At 39.5% G+C, this 21,765-nt stretch overlaps 4 protein-coding genes across 4 annotated transcripts; 2 read left to right on the top strand and 2 right to left on the bottom strand.

The window, feature by feature from the left end:
• Positions 1-4,983, top strand: ddx19a (DEAD-box helicase 19a). Its single transcript, XM_067526715.1, has 11 exons — positions 1-657; positions 835-898; positions 1,011-1,203; positions 2,075-2,167; positions 2,453-2,555; positions 2,650-2,764; positions 2,842-3,019; positions 3,123-3,360; positions 3,767-3,929; positions 4,016-4,207; positions 4,299-4,983. Exons 1-11 carry the CDS (start codon positions 595-597, stop codon positions 4,358-4,360), a joined length of 1,464 nt encoding a protein of 487 aa, XP_067382816.1. The 5' UTR covers positions 1-594; the 3' UTR covers positions 4,361-4,983.
• Positions 4,984-5,208: 225 nt separating this feature from the next.
• ubxn10 (UBX domain protein 10) lies at positions 5,209-7,358 on the bottom strand. The gene has a single exon (XM_067526719.1). The coding sequence runs from the start codon at positions 6,993-6,995 to the stop codon at positions 6,243-6,245; it is 753 nt and encodes a 250-aa protein (XP_067382820.1). The 5' UTR covers positions 6,996-7,358; the 3' UTR covers positions 5,209-6,242.
• Positions 7,359-7,788: 430 nt separating this feature from the next.
• cptp (ceramide-1-phosphate transfer protein) lies at positions 7,789-10,325 on the bottom strand. Its single transcript, XM_067526720.1, has 2 exons — positions 9,950-10,325; positions 7,789-9,626 (listed from the first exon to the last, which is right to left on the bottom strand). Exons 1-2 carry the CDS (start codon positions 10,081-10,083, stop codon positions 9,104-9,106), a joined length of 657 nt encoding a protein of 218 aa, XP_067382821.1. The 5' UTR covers positions 10,084-10,325; the 3' UTR covers positions 7,789-9,103.
• Positions 10,326-10,873: 548 nt separating this feature from the next.
• On the top strand, positions 10,874-21,764 carry ints11 (integrator complex subunit 11). The gene is made up of 17 exons (XM_067526714.1): positions 10,874-11,089; positions 11,363-11,460; positions 12,457-12,530; positions 12,644-12,872; positions 12,968-13,066; positions 13,149-13,183; positions 13,274-13,412; positions 13,811-13,875; positions 14,199-14,388; positions 14,473-14,556; positions 14,638-14,727; positions 15,170-15,332; positions 15,466-15,576; positions 16,696-16,757; positions 16,887-17,029; positions 17,400-17,529; positions 21,487-21,764. Exons 1-17 carry the CDS (start codon positions 11,062-11,064, stop codon positions 21,550-21,552), a joined length of 1,806 nt encoding a protein of 601 aa, XP_067382815.1. The 5' UTR covers positions 10,874-11,061; the 3' UTR covers positions 21,553-21,764.
• Position 21,765: the final 1 nt, after the last annotated feature.

The raw sequence follows: 21,765 nt of genomic DNA, 5'->3' as shown, positions 1-21,765 counted from the left end.
GCAGATCAGTGATGGGTGTGTCAGCAGGTTCACGCTGCAAACATGGTGGGAATACCACGGTGCCTTTAGTGTCCTACACCAACCTCGTAAATGTAAAGACACCCCCACTGAACGCTTTGTCGTCTTTGCATTTTATACAGAAAACTGCTGAACAGGTGCAACAAGAAAACGGTGACGTAATTACAAAAGTAATCTGCATAGACACTATCAAACAAAGAGAGAAAATGGATTGTATTATTAACTTTTATATAATCAAAATAATACATTAGCAATTAGTGGTTTCTTAAAAGTTCTGTTACACGTCACGCCAATGAATTATACATGCGCTCAGTTATAAAATATGTAACAGGTTGCCAGCTGTGGGAAAATATACACTGCTTCTTTCTGATGGATCAGGTGAAAAAAAAAAAAAGTCGACATTTCCAATGCTTGTGAATCCAGCATCAGTGGTGCGGTCTAGCGGTTTGCGGGTGGTTCTCGGGACAGCGGCACGTCGTAAACTGCATATTCACGCACGTTATCCACGCTGGCATCAAACTTTTTGCTAAAAAAAAAAAAAGTGGCTCGCAAGGAAAACAACCGTAATTCCTGAAAATGTCCGAAGACTCGTGGGCGCTTGCCGTGGACGTTCAGGAGGCTACGACTCCATCCATGAAGGTAAGTCAAAAAAGGTGAGCGACCTGGCCCAAAAGTCACGTCCAACTTCCCCGAGGGGCCGCTGGCCCGTCGTTGGTTAGCATGTTAGCTTCCCATGCTAATGTTATCTGCTTGACAGCGAAACACGCACTTTGCTGTTTGCCCATAATATGATCTAACCACATTTTCTCTGATTAGTTTGACTTCTCAAAAAAAGTAAGTCGATTGCACGGCCCCCTTACCGCGACAGAAGACATAAATGGTAACTTGTTTGTTTGTTTGTTTTTTAATTATTATTAATATCGCCAATAACTAGGTTTTAAGTTTACCGCCCACTCATGGTGGTTTTTGGTGGTCTCTCTCCACCTGGGCAGGTAATATTTTGCCGGAGAAGAATGAAAACGGAGGCTGCAGAAAAGACGGGGACAAAGTGGACCTGGCTGAGCAGTCCCTCTTGAACAAACTGATCCGTCGATCTCTGGTGCGGAACAGAAACCAGGTGGAGGTTCTGCAGAGGGACCCCACCTCTCCCCTGTACTCCGTGAAGACCTTCGAGGAGCTGAGACTGTGAGTCTGTATGACAAACATAGTAGATAATCTAAAGTAGAAGGTTTTTATAAGTACAAATATATTTTCTTTTTTAGTTGTGACTTGAGCGGAGACATCACATTAGTTAGGCCTTCAGTCCTATAGTTGATGGTTTATGCTTTTAACAATAAAGTGGATCATTTAGCCTGATTGATATCCATCAATTTCATCAATTTAAAAATCCAGACTATAAACTGAATGTGTATAAGATAACGACTCCTGTTTTCAGTTAGGCTGTGGTCAGACAGATGGCCCATATTTGCATGCAAGGCTGAACAGAGTCGTACTATAAAAGAAAGACACGTCCTTTTCTACTAAGGAAGAAATGTCAAGGTGACTTTCTATGCTAAATTTGACAGCCTTGCTGATGAAGATTGCATCATAAAGTTGTCTGGCTACGTGAGTCTTACACCAATGCCAAGGTCCCATCTTCAGCAGAGGCAGAACAGCTGCTCATTTATCAGCCCCAGGGATACGTGTTGCACAGCTTAGAGCCTGTTTGTGACATTAACCAAAACTTACCAGATAATTTAATCATCTATAGCTGCAATCAGAGTATGAATGATTTAACAGCAGAATCTGTGGTCTGTATTGTTACAAAAATGTAAGCGTAGATTCTAAGATTTGACATCTGCAATGGGCCCCACTAGACGGATGGCGCCCAAACATTTGCACATACCACAGTGACATATGCATTTGAAAGTTTCACGTTTGCTGCAAGGGTTGTATGTACTTATTTTACTCAAAAAAAAACTATAAAATATTATGTAATTTGCCCAAGGGTGTCCAAACATTTGCAAAAGAGACATTTGTCTTAAATTATTATCCTTCTCAAACATGCGACTCATAGGAAGCCTGAGCTGCTGAAGGGTGTGTACAGCATGGGCTTTAACAGACCCTCCAGAATCCAGGAGAATGCTTTGCCCATGATGTTGGCACAACCGTAAGTTTATTTTTCTTTTATTTTTAGTCACGAAATAACACTCAGTGGCCACTTCATTAGGTACACCTGTACCAATGAAATGCAATCTCAAACCAATCTAATGCAATCCAATACAGCACTCTGCAGTGATTGGGCAGGTGTACTTAATAAATCGACCATTGACTGTAGTTGCCGATTAACATTCTGCTTATCAACAAGTTCTTCCACCTCATAAATGTACTCTTATCTATTGTACGTTTGTCATTAATGTCAAAAATGCTATGTGTGTGTTTTGCCTGGTTGCAGACCTCAGAATCTGATCGCCCAGTCACAGTCGGGCACAGGTAAAACTGCTGCTTTTTCTCTGGCCATGCTCAGCCATGTGAACCCAGCCAATAAGTGTACTCAGGTAAGCATAAGATATGATCAGCAAAGCCAGCCAGTGTCCATATAAAGCTACAGATCCTGAAATGGATTCGCCATTTAAAAATTGGTTCTTTCAGTGCCTGTGCATCTCGCCAACGTACGAGCTTGCTCTGCAGATTGGCCAAGTCATCGAACAAATGGGCCAGTTTTGTCCAGATGTCAATCTGGCATATGCCGTACGAGGAAACAAAAGTAAGGTCGTGGCTATAATTGTAATTTCAAGCAGTGAAAATGTAGTTTCACTGCATGAGTTTTTGCTTTCTGTTCAGTGGAGCGGGGCAACAAGTTGCAGGAGCAGATGGTCATTGGAACCCCGGGCACAGTCCTCGACTGGTGCACTAAGTACAAGCTCATCGACCCCAAGAAGATTACTATGTTTGTGCTGGATGAGGCCGATGTGATGATCGCCACACAGGGCCATCGGGACCAGAGCATCCGCATCCACAGGTGCCTTCCTTTCAGATAAACCTATCAATACGTAAATATAAAATGTCTTTTCTCTCTCTGCCTTTTTCACTAAACCTTGGTTATTTTCTTCATGATGGCCCAGACTGCTTACCAAGGACTGTCAGATGCTCCTCTTTTCTGCAACCTTCGAGGACTCCGTGTGGAAGTTTGCTGAGAAGGTGGTTCCCGACCCAAATATCATCAAGCTGAAACGCGAAGAAGAGACTCTGGACACCATCAAGCAGTTCTATGTGCTCTGCAAGGACAAAGAGGACAAGTTCACAGCACTCTGTAATCTGTATGGCAGTCTTACCATTGCACAGGCCATGATCTTCTGCCATGTGAGTCAATACAAATGTCTACTACAAATGTCCCACTTTGTCAAATTCCGCATGTCAAACTATTGAATTGTAATCAATTGACAGATTACAAACAGTTTTAGCAACTTTAGCATGTTAGAATGCAGACATTGGCTAAGTAGCACTAAAGAGAAGCAACAGCTGAGGCTCATGGACATGTGGTTCTAAAAATAAAAGTCTTATACCGGGGAAAATTGTCTTCGGTTCTTACGTTTTTAAGGGAATCAGTCCCATTTTTTTGATGTAGTGTGTGAGTGGTCATGTTTAAATAAACATAAACTAATCTTTATAATTGATACATATAAGATGGTACAGTATTATGAACTTTTAGCTTAACAGTTAGCTGTTTTTATAAAAGTGTTTTTGGGGGGGGGGGGTTTCCCCCCAGACTCGTAAAATGGCTGCTTGGCTGGCTGCCCACCTAACCAAAGAGGGCCATAAGGTCGCACTGCTGAGCGGGGAGATGACTGTGGAGCAGAGAGCCGCTGTCATTGAACGCTTCAGGAATGGCAAGGAAAAAGTGCTTGTGACAACAAATGTGTGTTCCAGAGGTGAGAGATCCAAACATTCAAAATTCCACCCTCTTCTTGTTCTGGTTTAACTATTAATGTCCCAAATCCATTTCTGTTATTGCCAGGCATTGATGTGGAGCAGGTGTCGCTCGTGGTGAACTTCGACTTGCCTGTGGACGTGGATGGAAACGCTGACAATGAGACGTACCTTCACCGCATCGGCCGTACGGGACGCTTTGGCCGAAGAGGATTCGCTGTCAATATGGTCGACAGCGAACACAGCATGGCTATCATCAACCAGATTGAGATGCATTTCAGTACGTTTCCGTTTCTTCCACTACGATTGCATCAAAGTGCAGATATTGGCATGCTAATTATTTCTTATTTTTTTTGTTCTCTTTCTTTTAGACAGAAGAATCACAAAGCTTGACACTGACAATCTTGAGGAAATGGAAAAGCTGATTAGCTGAACGCCTAATTAAATGCACTACTCTGTAATGAAGCAGTTAGAAATACGTGTTACCTCAAATGTTACCTGCGTTCTTTCAAGGTTTTTTTTTGTTTGCATTTTGTTTACAGGTGAGGTGCTAATGTTGACTATGCAAAACTTGATTTAGAGCAGCCATCTTTGGCCGTGTTTTCACTTGGATTTAATTTGATATGTTTGATACTGAGTGCTTGCTAAAGTCACCTTAAGCCTTTAAGCTGTGTCTCACAAATACCATAAACTAACCACTGGCTCCTAAAGTGTTTAAAATAGGTGATGATAATACTACGGTTGTTTTGCTGTGTTGTGTCTGTGTGTGTGTGATTATTTGGGGTGAATTATTAATAAGAAGTGGTGAAATCAGCATGCGTCTCATCCATTGCTGTTTGCATGGCTTGTTGTTTGCATGGCTTTAAGATTGGGAGAGAAAAGGTCTCTGAGGGACTTGAAGCACTGACGTTATATAAATGCCTTTTTCAGCCTAGTGGTAGTTGGTTAATAACGTCCTGATTTTATTTTGGCTGGTAATCCAAAAAACAAAGCAATTATTTAAAAAAAAACATTAGGGAATATGCAATTTGTTCAAACGAAAATTCTCTGCACTTTACTGTTTTAATAAATTTTCTAGTGAGCACCTTTTGTCTTGAGTTTATATTGAAAGCCAGTCAGTTTATAACTGTCAGTCCTTTTCAAACACTAATTTTCTGGCCACGTCAGTGTTAAAAACAAAATAGACAAGTTGCTCATGGTGAGTGCTGGTTTTTCACATCATCGTGACTCATCATGGAGAATTAAACAGGACCTACAAATAATTCTGACAGTGGATTCAATCTGGAATTCAGTCATTTTATTGTATGCGCCTGGACTTTTCTTGCTGTCAAGATGTCACCGATATTTTAACAGTACAATGCCTTTCAAATAAAGCGACTCTTGACATTTAAAAAATTTCTACTAAAATAAAACTTTACATGCATTTATGTTGATATAATACACGTAAGGTAGTAAAGTAAAAACTTAACGTAAAGTGTGGTCATTCCTTGTATTGTGCCTCTGCGTCCTAATGGAAAACTATTTGGCATGTAGCAACATCAACCAAGAAAGAAATATATGGACATAAATGGGGATAATTTCAAAAAACCCTATTGTTGTACTTGTCAGCGAACCATATAAAAGTACAACGATCTATATTTCTTTCTGTATCCAATGCCAGCTCCATCATAACCAACACAGAGTGAAACCAGATTATCTGGAAGCAATAACTTTCAATTATATTTTAAATGTCCTCATAGGCCAGATATATACACAGGATATATGTGAATGAACTGCCCTGGGACTGAAATGGTATATGCCAGGTTACCAAAATCAATTACAATGAATTCTACTGACCACAATTTAAATAAAAGTTACAATTTTATGTTCTTAGGAAGAAAAGTACTTGAGGATTTTGCTAAATAGATATATAGATTCTTTTTTTCGATGATTTGTTACATGAACAATTTTCAGGACTTGAGATACAATATATCATTAAAAAGCACGTTTATAATGTATAAATATGTTAGTATTTCACAGTGTCAAAGAAATCGTATCCACTAAACAGAAATGTCCATTCTTACTGTGTGTCCTGGAGGCTTCAATCTTCCACAATTTGTTTTACACTTTTTAAATTGAGTATTTGCCAACAGTTGGCCCTACATTAGTTGTGATGCCACAAAGCTTTACTTGTATTTACACATCTTAACTTTCGATATAAGGTGAGCACAAGCGGATGGAAGTGTCATTGTACATATGTCCTTCTGCACAATGATGGAAGATGGTGGACATACCACAGAGCCACCTTTCTACTGGAAACCAGTAACTGCTGTAAATTAAGCTTCCTCATGTTCCATCTCACTGTCGTCATTCTGAGAGAAGCACAGCACTGACTTGTCTAAGATGCCACACTGGGCCAAAGTCATGTCCATTTCTTTGAAGCTCCTGCGGGGCACATCCATAGTTTCAATGTAGGAATCTCTAAATATAGCTCCAAACGTAGCCTCTGCACTGGTTCTCACCATCGACAAAGTGTCTGTAGGCTCAAAGTGCTGCTGAAACCTCCTACCACACGGTGCCCGGATAGCAAGGAGCAAACTGGCCCTGTCTCCATCTTCTTTGGTCACTGTTGGTGGTGGATCGGATGGGTTTGACCACACAGCTTCAGCCCCTCTGCCCCCTTTAGAGCAGCTGGCCTGGGCTGGGAGGACATCAGGCTCCACATGACTTTGAATCTGCTTCTGCATAGCATCATCACACAGGCTGAGCTTCGACATTTTTTGACCCAGGCTTCTCCCGGGATTAACCTCTGTCCGCCTCCTCCCTATGGATGGAAGGACTTTGTATTTGTTTAAGGACAGTGGTGGAGCAGCAGGAGAGCGCTGCCGATTGTGCGGGACCTCTTCCTGGCTGCCCTGCCACGTGATAGGTTGGGACGGGGAGCGGAAGTTTCTGTCCGGCCTGCAGAACGCCGAAGAATCTGAAGACACGGGAGGCCTATGGATGCCGTCGGTGTCACCTGCATCGAGAGGGTGGTTTAGAGCAGGTCTGCTTCGTCCTTTGGAGGACTTGGGTCTGGTTAAATGCATTGCTGACCAAATGTTAACCAAAGGTGAAGTTTCCAAATCGTTTCCTGGTTTCAGCTCTTCGCAAAAGAAAGAAGAAAATCTCCATTAGAGTGAAGATAATACTGCTAAGAAGCTATCTTAATATTTTCTGTAACCTTATATGCATATCGCGTACTGTTGTATCTAAATTACAGGTTGACGCGTTAAAGTATCGTTTCTGCATATTACTTTCTACTCGCATTCCTCCCGGTTTCCTACTTTCAGTCCATTTCTTCAGCGTCACTGGTTACTATGGCAGCATGGTTGCCATGACGACACCCTGAAGTCAGTGGCATGGAGCCCCCTTGTGTTGGCAGGATGATTCTGCAGCCACACACATTAAGTAAGAGTTTTCTTTAAGCTTCTTTAAGCTTCATGTTTCCCTTAAACCTCAGCAGACAGAACACAGTTGTTTAACACAAACATAAAAACATTAGGTGGCCTTTCATTTGTTACTTGGAAAAAAGTTTTAAGTTGGTGAAATACCAATAGTTTCTTTCCTTTAAGTACTGCTTTAGTACTTCTATATACTACAAGTTTGAATAAGGTCAGAAGAAAAAACATATCTGAAGAGAGAACTTTTTACATGATTTTGAAATTCTAAGTGTGGATGACTAAATCTTTTAGAGACTAAACTCACTCAGCATAGAATTATAAAAATTAGACAATTTTAATAACATGACATGTTCAAAGGTCACTTACTTCCTCGTGTACTAGAATAGATAACAGATAAAAAAGCCATTGGACAAAAATTTTAAATTAATAATCAATAATCGACCAAGTGGAAATGTCTTTATTGAGATACAAGTTTATAATTTCTTTCTGAATTCAGAAATATACAGTGCATAATATACAGTGAAGTATATTCTTTTAAAATACTACAAAGTTCTGGAGTCTATTCCAGCTGTCAGTGGACGAGAGGCAGGGTACAACCAGGACAGGTCTCCAGTCTATCTAATGGCCGACACAAACACACTCACATTCACGCCTATTGGCAGTTTAGAGAGTCACCAGTAACCTAACATCCATGTCTTTGGACTGTGGGAGGAAATCAGAGCACCCAGAAGAAACCCATGCAAGCACAGGGACAACGTGCAATCCCCCCACAGAAAGCTACACTTAGATTTGAACTGGAGACCCTCTAGCTGTCAGGCAGCAGAGATAACCACTTTACCCATGTGCCTGTACATTAGCTGGAAACGCATGTAGTAATTTCTACATTCAATGAAAGCTTGCATGAATTATATACAGTGTGCTTACTCTGAGTCTAATAAGAACTTTTTTTCCATCATTTATATACATTAGTATTTGATTTGTTATAGTACTGTGAAGCATTGGTTCTTCTATTAAATTCTAAAATTTAGGACCAACATCTTTCCATCACTTACATTTCATGCTATTTGAGTAGGTTTCACTTTTATACCTATATCTAGTAGTTTCACCCAATGTCCAATCACATTATAGCTGAGAGAACAATTCACACTGGAGCATAGATGTTTTATTTTTTGACTATGAACCTGAACTAATGATCCTATTATTATAGCATCATACAAGCATCTCTCTGGCACACAGACAAAAAAATAAATAAATATCAAGAAAACTGTAAGACGACATAAGGTAAATACATATTTCAATAAAATTCTTGTCAAAACTCCCCTACCCAGTTATCATTGGGTGATACCAATAAAAAAATGTAAGTTATTACATGTGGACCTAAAACCTTGAAAACATTGTTACTGATTTCTTTTTTACTAATTGATTAATCAACTAACTACTGCAACTTTTGTTCTAAATAATGAAAAATTGACTTATTTCAAATAAAATTCAGTGATTATTGAGCTCTGTTGCAAGCAGAGCTGTAATAAAAAGACCACCTGCATTATGATAAGTATTAAAATGCAACGTTCTAATTAGCAGTAGTATAAAAACTGGTAATACCATAGGCCCCGATTAGTGTCTGAGAAATGATGATGCCAAACACTGTACAGATAATACACAACCCTTAAATCACCAAACAGAAGTGGCCGAACCAAATTCTACATTTTAATCAGCTCATGAATGTAGTGGTGAGGAATAGCTTTACTTGATCTCTATGGTAAATCAAGCAAGTTATGTTGAGCATAAAGTCCTTCTGTGACCTGATACACCTCAGAGATTAGAGGTATGGCTTCTCCCAGCATGGGCACGACCTGCTCTGGAGGGCTTACATTCATCACTTCAAAGAAAGCAGGGCGCCCAGGAAGCACGCAGAACGCCATGCCCGCAGCCTTACGGATCACCCAAGGGTGGTGCTTGGCGAGGGATTCGTTGTAGGCCTCTGCACACATGACGGATGTCTTGCTGTCCTCGCTACTGGTGCGAAGGCGCTCCAGGAAGAGCTCCAGCCACCTGAGTGCCCGGTGAAGCCTCAGCAGAGTACGACAGCCTGACTCCGGGTGGCTGCCACGCCTGGTAATGTCCACAAGTTCATTGTCCAGCTCGTATTTTACCATTGACTGGACGGTGACGTACTGAGACCCGTTCTCACCATTCAGGTAAGTGACCAGGATCTGGATCTTGTTAACAGCATCCTTAGAAATGAAGCCAAAGATGCTCCCCAAGCTGTTAAGAAACCTATTCAAATAGAAAGTCTGTTAATAAATGTCTTCTTTAAAATGGATTTATTGACAATACCCCTTTTCTAAAAGCCTTCTGTATTAGGGCCACAACTGTACACGTGCCTGTTTTGTCACGTGCTTAATGTCATTAGTTACTTAATGTTTGTTGGTTTATGTTGGCCTGTAAAACTGAAACTGAGAGTAGTGGGTTTTAGTGGGGGCCTATGGGCTAAATGTAATTTCTCTACAATATGGCAACGTTGTCATACAGTTCATACAGGAAAAAAATTAAAAATGTAATACTACCAATGATCCAAAGATTTGACCTAAGGTACTTACTTTACAAGTCCACGCCAACCAGCGACGTAATGTTCAAGATAAACTTCTTTATTTTCCGTCAAACACAACTTGAAAGTGTCGAGCACCTCCTTTAAGCAGAATTTCTGCTCTTCTGCAGTCACAGAACCTGCCATGGTTTCCTCTCAGGAAGTACTGTCGACTGTACAAACCAATCCGGATGAATGAGCAAAATGTATGTAACGCCAATTACCACTGCAGCAGGGGCTAAACGAACGCAAACGACAAATACATTACCTAAAACCTAAAAGTGAAAGGAAATTCAATAAGCATTTCTCTTAATCCGCCTGAAACGACAGGTTATTCCTGCGCCCATCCGCTCTACTGCGCAGACCCGAGCAGGGAAATGCCGGAAATGACTTCGAAATAAAAGCGCTTTGCTTTAGACATCACGAAGGTCTACTGCAATAATTGGCTACTGTGGGATAAAATTGCAAACGATACAAGTGCTTCATATATGTTTTTACCTAGCGTTAAATAAAGGTACGTAAGTATCAACATAAAAATATGATTTAAGTACTAGAAGAGAGAAGACACACATAGGTGGGTGGGTAGGAGGGTGGGAGTTGATCCTGCTGGTTTACTGCATCCTCTTCTGGCGCCCTACCCACATTCACACATTCCAGAAGAATGATGCTTAGGTGTTGGTATGACTCATTTCAGCTGTTAATGGCGGTAATTTAATATTGATTGAAAAAAGTATTAACTGATTACGATTTGTATTGATCTGCACATTAACTCCGTGTATAATGTAAAATTTGCAATGTACAAAGTAATGCTCACGTAAAGTAAAATCGTTTTTACAGCACTAGAATAAATGGATAGATTTCACTCAAAACCCTATGTTTATATGAATTTTTTGTAACATTTTATTTTGAATGCACAAACCGGATGTTTGCACAATGGGTTAGGGTTAGGGTTTTTCAGCGGCGCTAACAAACCACGGTTAGTGTAGTGGTCCACATGTATACAATAGCTTAGACAATAAACTTTTCTCTGTAAATAAGGGTTAATTATCAGAAGCAGACGTACTGGTTGGGCTTTCTATGTGTCACTTATTTGACTACAAAAGGAGCCTGCACTGATGAGAAAACATGCCTGAAATAAAAGTAACACCACTGGGTGAGTACTTCACAGTAGCTACCAAGCTACAACGTTAGGCTAGTTCCGTCAACAGTAACTGTAACAATAGCTGTACGTTAGCTTCAAAACTTTTAACTATTCACTTTTTGCACTAAGTATTAACGAGTAATTTCTGTTATTGCAGTCTGACAATCAGCTTGCAAATGTTACCCCTTACTGTTTAGCATCTGCTCGTTAGCCGTACTGGCTAAACCTGTGGTCTTTTTATGTATTTTTATACAGTGTCGCAACCTAATTTTCTCTCTCTCCAAGGTGCTGGACAGGATGTTGGCCGCAGCTGCATTCTGGTCTCGATTGGAGGAAAAAATATCATGCTCGACTGTGGTATGCACATGGGATACAATGATGATGTAAGTAAAATAAAGAAGCGTTGGAAAGATAATTTGCTGTTAAAAGGAGGATTTTATCTTCACCAAGGAAAGAAATTTCCTGTCATCCACCACAGTTGTTGTCCGTGGTCTTTTAGGCCTTTTAGTGTTCACCAGTGGGGTTTTTCTTTTGAACAAAGAGACAAATTGCAATTTCTGATATTGAAGCTCTCACTCTGATGGATTAGTTTAGATTGTTCATCTTAATGCTGGCTTGCTTTATTTGCAGTTTTATTCATTTGGACTTCTTGTTGACAGTGAATGGCAACAAATTCCAAATGTAACACTTGAAATCAACCGTAGAGCTTTAATCTCCTTACTCGAAATTAACACACACTCTCAGTTGGTAAGGCAGTCGTCTGCGGGCCATCGGTGGTTTGATTCCTGGTCCTGGCTATATGTCGAAGTGTCTCCGGGCAAGACACTGAACCTCCAATAGCCCCTTCCCATCTCCAGCTGTGCAGTGCTGGTCCAAGCCTGGTAGAAATTAGGGAAGGGTTGCATCAGGAAGGGCATCCGGCGTAAGAACTGTGCCAAATCATCATGCGGACAATGATCCGTTGTGGCGACCGTGAACTCGCGGGACAAGCCGAAAGGACAGAATAAAATACAAAAAAATTTGTAACTAACAAAATACCTGGCCATTAAACAGCTGAGCAGCCTAGTGTCCAAATACATTTGAGCCACTGAATGTGGGGAATCTAAATTGATTATAAATGGACGCATTCCCACATGGTTTATCCAGTATTTTTGACCAAAACATTAAATCAAACCTCGCAGAAGCTCTCCTCCTGTAGATAAGTGTGAATTAAAAGAATTTGAGTATGGGTTTATTGACACAAATTTTATAAAATTGTACCACAGTCATAAGATAAAAAAAAAAAAAGTTAATTTTATATTGTGAGTCATGTGTTTTGGACCTAATGAAGAATTTTCAGTTTTGTTCCTGTTAAATGCAAATATTTATTTTCATTCCAGAGACGTTTCCCCGACTTTTCATATATAACCCAGAATGGACGTCTGACAGACTTTTTGGACTGTGTGATCATCAGGTCTGTTGTCTAAATGGCCACAGTGTAACGTGTTGTCACTATCTTGTTCATATCCATAAAATACCTAAATAAATATCTGTGTTTTTACTAGCATACACTTTGTACTTTCCCAGCCATTTTCACTTGGACCACTGTGGTGCTCTGCCTTACATGAGTGAGATGGTGGGCTATGATGGACCCATATATATGACCCATCCTACCAAGGCAATCTGTCCCATTTTGCTGGAGGATTTCCGGAAGATCACTGTGGACAAAAAGGGAGAGACCAACTTCTTCACCTCGCAGATGATCAAGGACTGCATGAAGAAAGTGGTTCCTTTGAACCTCCACCAAACTGTCCAGGTGCAGTGTAGATTTCCATCTGAGTCATCATTTCTGCTCCAGTTGCTTGTCTCTTTTGATGGCAAATCAAGTTGTTTTTGTTGTGGTGCTGGCAGGTGGATGATGAGTTGGAGATCAAGGCGTACTATGCAGGCCATGTCCTGGGAGCTGCCATGGTGCAAATCAAAGTGGGATCAGACTCTGTGGTCTACACTGTGAGTGAACACACATCTGCCCTTTGTCAGGGTAAATGAATCTGACAGCTGAAATCTCTGATTGATGTTTCTTCATTTTTAGGGGGACTATAACATGACACCGGACAGGCATTTAGGGTAAGTGCCATTTTCTGTCTTTAATGGTTATCTGCTGGAGTTTGTGCCCACATAACATAGTCCTTTTATCCTTTGGTCATATATTTATAGCGCTGCGTGGATCGATAAGTGCCGCCCAGACATCCTCATCTCAGAGTCAACGTATGCCACCACCATCCGTGACTCAAAGAGATGCAGAGAGAGGGACTTTTTGAAGAAAGTGCATGAATCCATAGAAAGAGGAGGAAAGGTAAAAATGTAATACCATTATCAACACAGGAATGGATACAGGGTACTGATGGAACTAACTTGGTGTACCCAATAAAGGTACTAGTAAGTGAAAATACAACAGCAAAGTCACAGAGACGTAATATATCCCCTATCCTATTATCGACATAAAATCCAAAATAGTCCTGATAATAATTGCTGTGTGCATTTTAGAATGATTTCAGAAATCGGTCACTGTCACTCGCTGATCCTTTTTTCTTCTCCATCTGATGTGGTTCACTGGTTAAGCTGGTAGGGGGAGGGGGGGGGGGGGGCAGGTTTAGTGAAGGCTGTTAAACTGTTATTAATTAGTTAGTTATTAATCAGTTGGCAGCCCTAATTTGCATGTATTTATTTAACTTTTTTTTATGACCCTTTAAGGTTCTTATTCCAGTTTTTGCCCTTGGGAGAGCGCAGGAACTCTGCATCCTGTTGGAAACATTTTGGTAAGGTTATTCTTCACAGAATAAGAGTTGTGAGTTGTTAGAAACAAGAGGAAAGACAGTGACGCGTGGAGATAATCGCTGTCTCTCCCCTGTCTGAGCGATGTCGGACGAAGGCCATTTTTCTTGGTAGTAATTGTTCAATTTAAAAAATCCTTTCAAATGGGAGAGATTACACATGATTATAACGCAAAAAGGTCATAAATTGTCCGGACTAAAAAGCAGCTACATAAAATAGCTGTATTCATTTTATTATACTTGATAGAATAATGGTAAGATATGAACTTTCTCACTGGACGCGCTGATTGCCTCCTCTCACCACATAGGGAGAGAATGAACCTGAAGGCCCCAATTTACTTCTCCACTGGGCTGACGGAAAAGGCGAATCATTACTACAAGCTTTTCATAACGTGGACCAACCAGAAGATTCGTAAAACCTTTGTGCAGAGAAATATGTTTGAGTTTAAGCATATCAAGGCTTTTGATCGCTCCTATGCTGACAATCCTGGACCCATGGTGAGGACTGTGCACATGTTCGGCAAAAAGTTTTGGGTTAAAAGTTCGGATTGCAGTGAAAAAGAAAAATCTGTGCACTTTCAGGTGGTGTTTGCCACACCGGGTATGCTGCATGCTGGGCAGTCTTTGCAGATCTTCAAGAAATGGGCAGGCAATGAGAAGAATATGGTGAGTCTCATAAGGAAGTAGCAGAGGGTTTTTGGTTAAAAAAAAATGATACTTGATAAACAACAAATTCTTCTTTTTTAGGTAATCATGCCTGGGTATTGTGTGCAAGGAACTATTGGTCATAAGATCCTAAACGGTCAGAGGAAACTGGAGATGGAAGGGAGAGCAACAGTACGATTTTAACCATTTCTTTTAAATCACATTTTAATTTCAACACCATTTATGTAAGTTATGGGATCATACTTGTATTCAGTGGGTTGTATCTCTGTCATTTGGAATTTAGTTTTACTTCCATGTTCCTGACTGAACTGCAGTTGGTTTGTCACCAAGTTATTGGTTAGCTTCCTTAGCAAGGCTTCTTCTAACAACAGCTCCAATCAAGTACATATGGAAATGTTTTCGGTGTATTGCATGTAGAACATTGTCTCTCAGGAGATTGCAGAGAAGAATAGTACAAGCAGCAACAACTGGTCAAAAAAAGCCTCCCAGGTTAGCTTAGCTTAGCATAATGAATAATTTCAGGCAAGCAAACTAGTGAAAATGAGGAAAAAGCATTAAAACCAATGTGTAAATTATCACTGACTTTTTCTTTTTTTTTTGGGGGTTATTACAGTTGGATGTGAAGCTACAGGTGGAGTACATGTCCTTTAGTGCCCATGCTGATGCTAAAGGCATCATGCAGCTTATTCGAATGGCAGAGCCTCGCAACATGCTGCTGGTACACGGGGAAGCAGTGAAAATGGAGTTTCTCAAGGGCAAGATTGAACAAGAGTTCAGTAAGTGCAATTCCATCCACAGCGCTAGACAGAACTATAGATCTACATATCACTAATGTCGGCTCATTAAGAATAATTGTAACGTGTGCATATTGACAGTTATAACATGGGGGCTTTTGTTTTGAAATGGCAGGCATCGACTGCTATATGCCAGCTAATGGAGAGACTGTGACTGTGACGACAAACCCCAATGTGCCTGTGGATATCTCACTCAACCTGCTCAAGAGGGAGATGGCACTAGGAGGTAAGTCCTGTTCACCAGTTAGAAACCCTGTACAGCCAAGGGCATAGTAAACTGTGGTAATACTGGTTTAAAGGAGTAGTTTTCCAAGCTGCTTATACTGTATGTATATGTGTGTGTATAAAAAAACCGAGAGATTGGTTTACTAGTCGTCCATTTGTGTTATTATTATTCTTCCTTTATTCTACTGTACCATCTTCATCTGTGTAAGGCAAATTTATGAAGATAAATTTGGGATCGTTGGTGGTGGCTCTGAGTTCGTACAGTGTGTGTCAAGGCTGAACACACACAATTCTAGCGACCGATTTTCACATACAGTAACGTACATTAAAGGCTGTAAAGGCCAAATAATAAAGTACAGGGGGCCTACACAGTTTCAGAATGCTGTTTGATTGACCTGACATTTTGATTTCTGTTGTTTTTATTGGAGTGGTTCTTTAGCATTCTTTACATGGTGTGTTATCTTGCCCCTAACCACCGAAATATCATGACCTAGATTTTATATACAGATAAATGTGAGCCCATAGGACTTTAAAAAAAAATAAAAAATCAGAGGAAGTTACATTCATCAGTGCAGTACATAACTATTGTTTAATGCCTACTTTTTATTTTTTTTCTAGTTTCCAGGTTCCTCAAGATATGAAAAAAGACTTTCCCTTTTATGTTTGCTCTTGTCACACTGTTAATGTATTTCATTTCTGTGGCAATCTGATAATAATATAAATGCAGGTGTGGTTTGGGTTCTTGCACATCTGTTACCACAGATGTGGTGATGACTTTAAGAATGGTATCAGATTAAGATTAATAAAACATAAAATAAAACATTATGGCTGCCATTAATGTTCATATTTTTGATGATGTATTTTTAACATGAACAATATGAAAAACCTTCATTGCTCCCGTGAGAACAGCATTTACGCAAATGATGAAGTGGTAAAGATTTTAATTGGAAACGGTCGAGATTTAAATCTACGAGAAGTCGTCATGCTTGTTTTTGGTGAACCATAGTGTTTCATATACAGCTGTTCTAACAAGCTTTCCAGCTTCAAATCTGTGTGTGTTTTATGTAGTTTTTTTATTTATGTTCCTAACCATGTTTGTACAAACCAACTTATGTTGCAGGGCCTCTGCCTGATCCCAAAAAGCCTCGCACCATGCATGGAACCCTGATCATGAAAGAAAATGTAAGTGCACTGTTATCAAAAACCTTTAATGAAATGTGTTACTCCTTTTTGATTGAATTTTTTAATACTGCTGCGACTCATTCATAGCTGACTTGGTGGGATGTCATAATTAATTTATCTTGAACACAGAGCTTGAAGCTGGTGTCGTCGGAGCAGGCCCTGAAAGAGCTGGGCCTTAACGAACATCAGTTACGGTTCACCTGCCGCGTGCAGCTCCACGACCCGCACAGTGATTCTGACACACTCCACAGAATCTACACACACCTCAAGAGGTGAGGAAGAGGAAGGTTACTGGGGCTTCAGCGTTGATTAGAATAACAGCTATTATGCATTTGTACACCATCCACTCGTTTTGCCTCTCTCCTTTGAAAACGCATCAGTAGTTTTAGTTTCCAAATTTGTATTTTCAAATGCTCTTTCTTGTTTCCTTTAATGTCTTTAGGTATATTTGGAATAAACTTGAGCTGGATGCAATGTTTATAATTTCTGTTGCTTGACAATTTGGATTTTAGAGCTTTAGCTGCTTGTGATGAGCTGTTTAACCTACGTATACAATTTCTGTAAAACCTTTTCTGTCCGCTACATTTAGTGACATGTAATATCTCTGTTATGAGCCATTCTCAATGCATCTCTATGATTCAGTGTGTTGAAAGGTTACAGTATCCAGCACCTCCCTGATGGCACTGTGATTGTGGAGTCTATCGTCATCAAAGTCTCCTCCTCTGCTGAAGATACTAACACCAAAGTCCTTCTACTTTCCTGGAGCTATCAGGTAAAACATGTCTATTGTCTGTCTAACACTGAGTTCGTTTACTTTCTAAATAGACTTTTTATTTGCTCAGTCCACACATCTGTTTTATCTGCTGTATAGATCCAGCTTAGTCGCTGGGATTAAATAAATCTCCGGTATTAGTCGGGTGCAATCAATGTGCGATTTCTGAGAGGACAGAGCAAAGGGGTTGCTTTATTAACCACCCCTTTGTAGGTATATTAAACAGTCAAGTGGACCATCATTCCCGTTGATCATCAAATGAGTCATGGAATTGCATTTATTGACTGTCTCAGAATCAAAGTTGAAGTGAAGCACTGCTTGCAGGATAATAGTGTTAATGATTGACGCTTCCTAGACAGACTTTTAGTTTGTTACAGTGCTAAACACTGTGTTGCATCCTGCATGTATTTAGAAATGCTAACAGGGTGAAACCCTCTGTGCGCTTTGATCCCAGCTTCATAAAGAACATCAGATCTATAACTTTTTGTTTCATACATGGAGAGGGAAAAGGTTTTTTTGCAATGTCATTTAAACACAACTCTCCTACAGCATTATATGCAGCTGTTCTATCATTTGAAATAAAAACAAAAACAATGTATGAAATTACATACAGTATATAATATTTTAGTTGGATTTATCACTGCTCAAATTGTTTGTTCTAACAATATGTTTCTCAGCTGCCTTTCCTTCAGTGCAAATTAAAAGCAAACAATTTTCAAAAGGCAAAGCTGCCATTTAGTTTTTTTAAATGCCGACTCTAAACAGTCAGGAAGCTGTTTACATCGGTCTCATGTGTTTTTCACAAAACTTGAATAGGAAACGGGTAAAAACCGGAACATTTGCCAGTAAAATAAAAAACACTTATAACTAAGTACCTACAGTTTAGTATTGCAAAAATAGTTTTTTTTACAATTAAATTATTTTGGTCTGCTTATATGGCGCTTTTATGAAAAGTGCTTTACAATGACACATGATGGTGGCTGCCATACAAGGTGCTCACTTGACCCACCACAAGAAACTTAGGTTTCAGTCTATTTTGTCCAAGGACACTTCGACACATAGTCAGGAGGGACCAGGAGTTGAACCACTGACCCCGTTATTTGTGGACAACTACAGCACCAACTGAGCTACAGCCGCCGTATCATTACAGAATACAACGTACTCTGTAAAAGAAAAATTGGTTAAGACCTCGTAGGACTACTTCTGAATTACTAGTTAAGTCTGTAGAAAAAATAAATGCATTAGAAATTAGATCAAAGCTTTTGATACCATTGACCATGAGCCACTACGAAGGAAATTAATAATGGAAGAGGGGCATAGTAGTTACCTGGAAAAGAGCCTTCATGCAGTATGTTTAAATAAATATTAGTTCACAGATTCTGAAAATTACTTGTGGGGTTCCACAAGGCTCAGTGCTAGGCCCATTATCATGCCTTTTTTGTACATAGGTTTGTTTGTTTGCAGGTAATGTTTGTACATTTGGATAGCTCACATATATATGTGAGCTATCCAAATCACAAAAAAAAATAATAATAATAATTTGCAGATGATAGTAACTGATTTTGTTGCAGCAATAATTTGATAATTCAAATTTGGGTTTGCTTTAATTTGCTTGAATACTTATTTAAAAAGCGACTGTGGTGCAGGAAGGTAGAGCGGTTCACCAATCTCACAGTTGTTGGTTCAATCCCCGGCTCCTTCGGTCACATGTCGAAGTGTCCTTGAGCAAGACACTGAACCCCAACTTAGTTGCTCCCGGTGAGTGTTGGCCAGCTGCATAGCAGCTCCCCCACTGGTGTATGAGTGTGTGTGTGATTGTGAGTGTGAATGGGTGAAAAGGAAGCAGTGTAAAGCACTTTGAGTGCCAATAGGTAGAAAAGCGCTATATAAGTGCAGACCATTTACCATTTAATTTGAGTATAACACTATTCCTTAATTTTGGGAATGTTGAGATAAACTTACTGAAACCCATTAAGTTTAAAACATCTCTTTTGCAATTGTCCTGGCCAAGAGAGGGAGCACCACAAAGATTCAGACAACATACAGCAACATAAAACAAATCTAACTACAGATCTATTCTTATAAAAAATAAAATAAAATGATGACAGAAGTACAAATTAAATAAATAAATATAAACCGAAAAATGTACTAAATACACAGCAACCTCCAGCATAAAAACTGTGCCAAATCAACCGCTGTGGTGACCCTGAACTCATGGGATAAGCTGAAAGCACCCCAAAAAAAAGACAGCAACCGTTAAACCACCTCTCGCCCTGACATTGACAGAGAGACATTGACAAACATTGATGTATGGCTACTGCAGTAAAGCTTTAAATATGCCCAAAGAAACCTGCGACTGTAAGTTTATGTTGTTTTATATAAAGTTTCCCATATAGGGAGCGACATACATAAAAGCTTTTTTTTTTTTTTTAAATTCAGAGTGAAGTTTAGGTATAGTAAATAAAGGGCCTTGTTATTTAGATTTTTCTTTTTCTACTTTTTCATTTGACTCAATAATTTCCTGTGTTAAAAAGTTTATTTAATTTTGTTTGCATGTTTCATAATACAGCCATCAAAAAATGTATATCTGTTCAAAAACACTGAGTACAGCAAAAAGCTAAAGCTCTTTGAAATAAAATTGGCAAGACCTTCACTACTGATTGCAAATAACAAGGGCCTGAAATCCACCAGTTTCTTGTATTTTTATCATGAAGACATAAATGTGAGGTTGAATAAAACAAGCAGCAGAGATGGAGGGCTGCACCTCCATGGCAATAAGTGCAAAAATAATGCTTGAGGTTAAGATTACAATGTAACACTATTTCCTTTTCTAGATTCCTTTCGTCACAGCCCTCGTGTACTGTAAATGTTTCAGGTAAAATCTGGTCTGACCACAACACCAAGGAGGGGTGTCAGTTTAACGGTTTGATGCCCACACAGTCCACACAGTTCCACAGTGAGTGGAGGTCTGATCGGCTACATGAAGTGAAAGCACTGGTGTGGGTGGACCATACGAGAGTAAGGGCTATGACACCGTGAATACGGTGAAAGCAGAAGGTGGGGAAACCTGCCTGTTGTCAGTCACAGCATAATGGAGGGACAGCGGTTTCTGTGACTTTGTGTGTTTCATGCAAAGTAGAAAGGGCAAAATAAAACACACGTTTATTTCAGTCTCTCAATTTCCTTCAAAAAAAAAGCATCTTGCAAATTTGAGTGTCAGTGATTTGGGTTTAAGAGAACATGAGACTTAAGTTCAGAATGTCAGCTCTTATTTCCTGGTAGATATATTAAAACAGCATAGAACAAAGCACTTTTTGTGTCAGATCAACAAAAAGTTTTAATAAGTGGAGCCTCTAAGACGTGTGACGGATGTTTCTTGTTATCCTTCTGTGCACAGTTAGATTAATTGTTCAAACACTATAGCTTTATATCACTAATGTTGATATTACCTGTGGGCTTTACCTGTGAATGTGCAGTTTTTGTTAAAAGGAATTATCCACATTGAGCTTATCGATAACTGCAATTTGAAATGTCCTGAATTCCTGTCCTGAGTTAGTTTGTTGAACAAATGTGATGGGTGGTCAGCAAAGGATAGAAACCACACATCATGAAATTCTGTGACGAAAGACCCTTCCAACGGGTAACAAAATACATTTTAGAAGATGCAACATGATCAACACTTTAATTTTCTTATTATTTTTATTAATAAAAACAATTATTTTTATTTTTTTGCATCAGTTACCAAATAGTCCAAAAGATGTATCTAAGCAAAACAATCAGAAGACAAAGTAATTCTACCAAACTCTCACTGACATATTTGTGTGTGGGGTTATTTCTTTGTGTTTAAACCATGTTCAGTGCACCAGTGTTTGTGTTGGTGTGTTTAAAGTAAAAATCTGCCGCTCCGTTTTCTACTAAATGTTTCTTTTATCGTAATGCTGTGGTTTTCTTTCTTAGGACGAGGACCTGGGGAGCTTCCTTTCAACTCTGCTCAAAAAAGGACTTCCATCTGGACTGTGCTAAAATATGTTTCTTAAGGACTAATTCAGAAATATCTGCGATGGGAAATTGACACAAATATGAATTTGAGGCTGGATTTGTGAACGCTACAGACTCTAATTCAGAGAATTGCAAACATAAACATCAACAACAAAAAGGCAGAATTCCTATTGTTGTCAGTGGGGACAGTTATCTGTAACAATATTCTATATTTTATTAAATGTACCAGGATCCTGT

This window comes from Channa argus, chromosome 13 (assembly GCF_033026475.1).
Source record: "Channa argus isolate prfri chromosome 13, Channa argus male v1.0, whole genome shotgun sequence".
NCBI lineage: Eukaryota > Metazoa > Chordata > Actinopteri > Anabantiformes > Channidae > Channa > Channa argus.
The sequence above is the reverse complement of the archived record's forward strand: the minus strand, read 5'-3'. Positions and strand labels throughout refer to the sequence as shown.

Coding starts and splice junctions, on each gene's coding strand:
- ddx19a (XM_067526715.1), top strand. CDS start 595: ATGTCCGAAGACTCGTGGGCGCTTGCCGTGGACGTTCAGGAGGCTACG. Junction 658..834: donor CTACGACTCCATCCATGAAG/GTAAGTCAAAAA, acceptor TTCTCTGATTAG/TTTGACTTCTCAAAAAAAGT. Junction 3,020..3,122: donor CAGAGCATCCGCATCCACAG/GTGCCTTCCTTT, acceptor ATGATGGCCCAG/ACTGCTTACCAAGGACTGTC.
- ubxn10 (XM_067526719.1), bottom strand. CDS start 6,995: ATGCATTTAACCAGACCCAAGTCCTCCAAAGGACGAAGCAGACCTGCT.
- cptp (XM_067526720.1), bottom strand. CDS start 10,083: ATGGCAGGTTCTGTGACTGCAGAAGAGCAGAAATTCTGCTTAAAGGAG. Junction 9,627..9,949: donor GGTTGGCGTGGACTTGTAAA/GTAAGTACCTTA, acceptor CTATTTGAATAG/GTTTCTTAACAGCTTGGGGA.
- ints11 (XM_067526714.1), top strand. CDS start 11,062: ATGCCTGAAATAAAAGTAACACCACTGG. Junction 12,531..12,643: donor TTGGACTGTGTGATCATCAG/GTCTGTTGTCTA, acceptor GTACTTTCCCAG/CCATTTTCACTTGGACCACT. Junction 13,184..13,273: donor ACACCGGACAGGCATTTAGG/GTAAGTGCCATT, acceptor ATATATTTATAG/CGCTGCGTGGATCGATAAGT.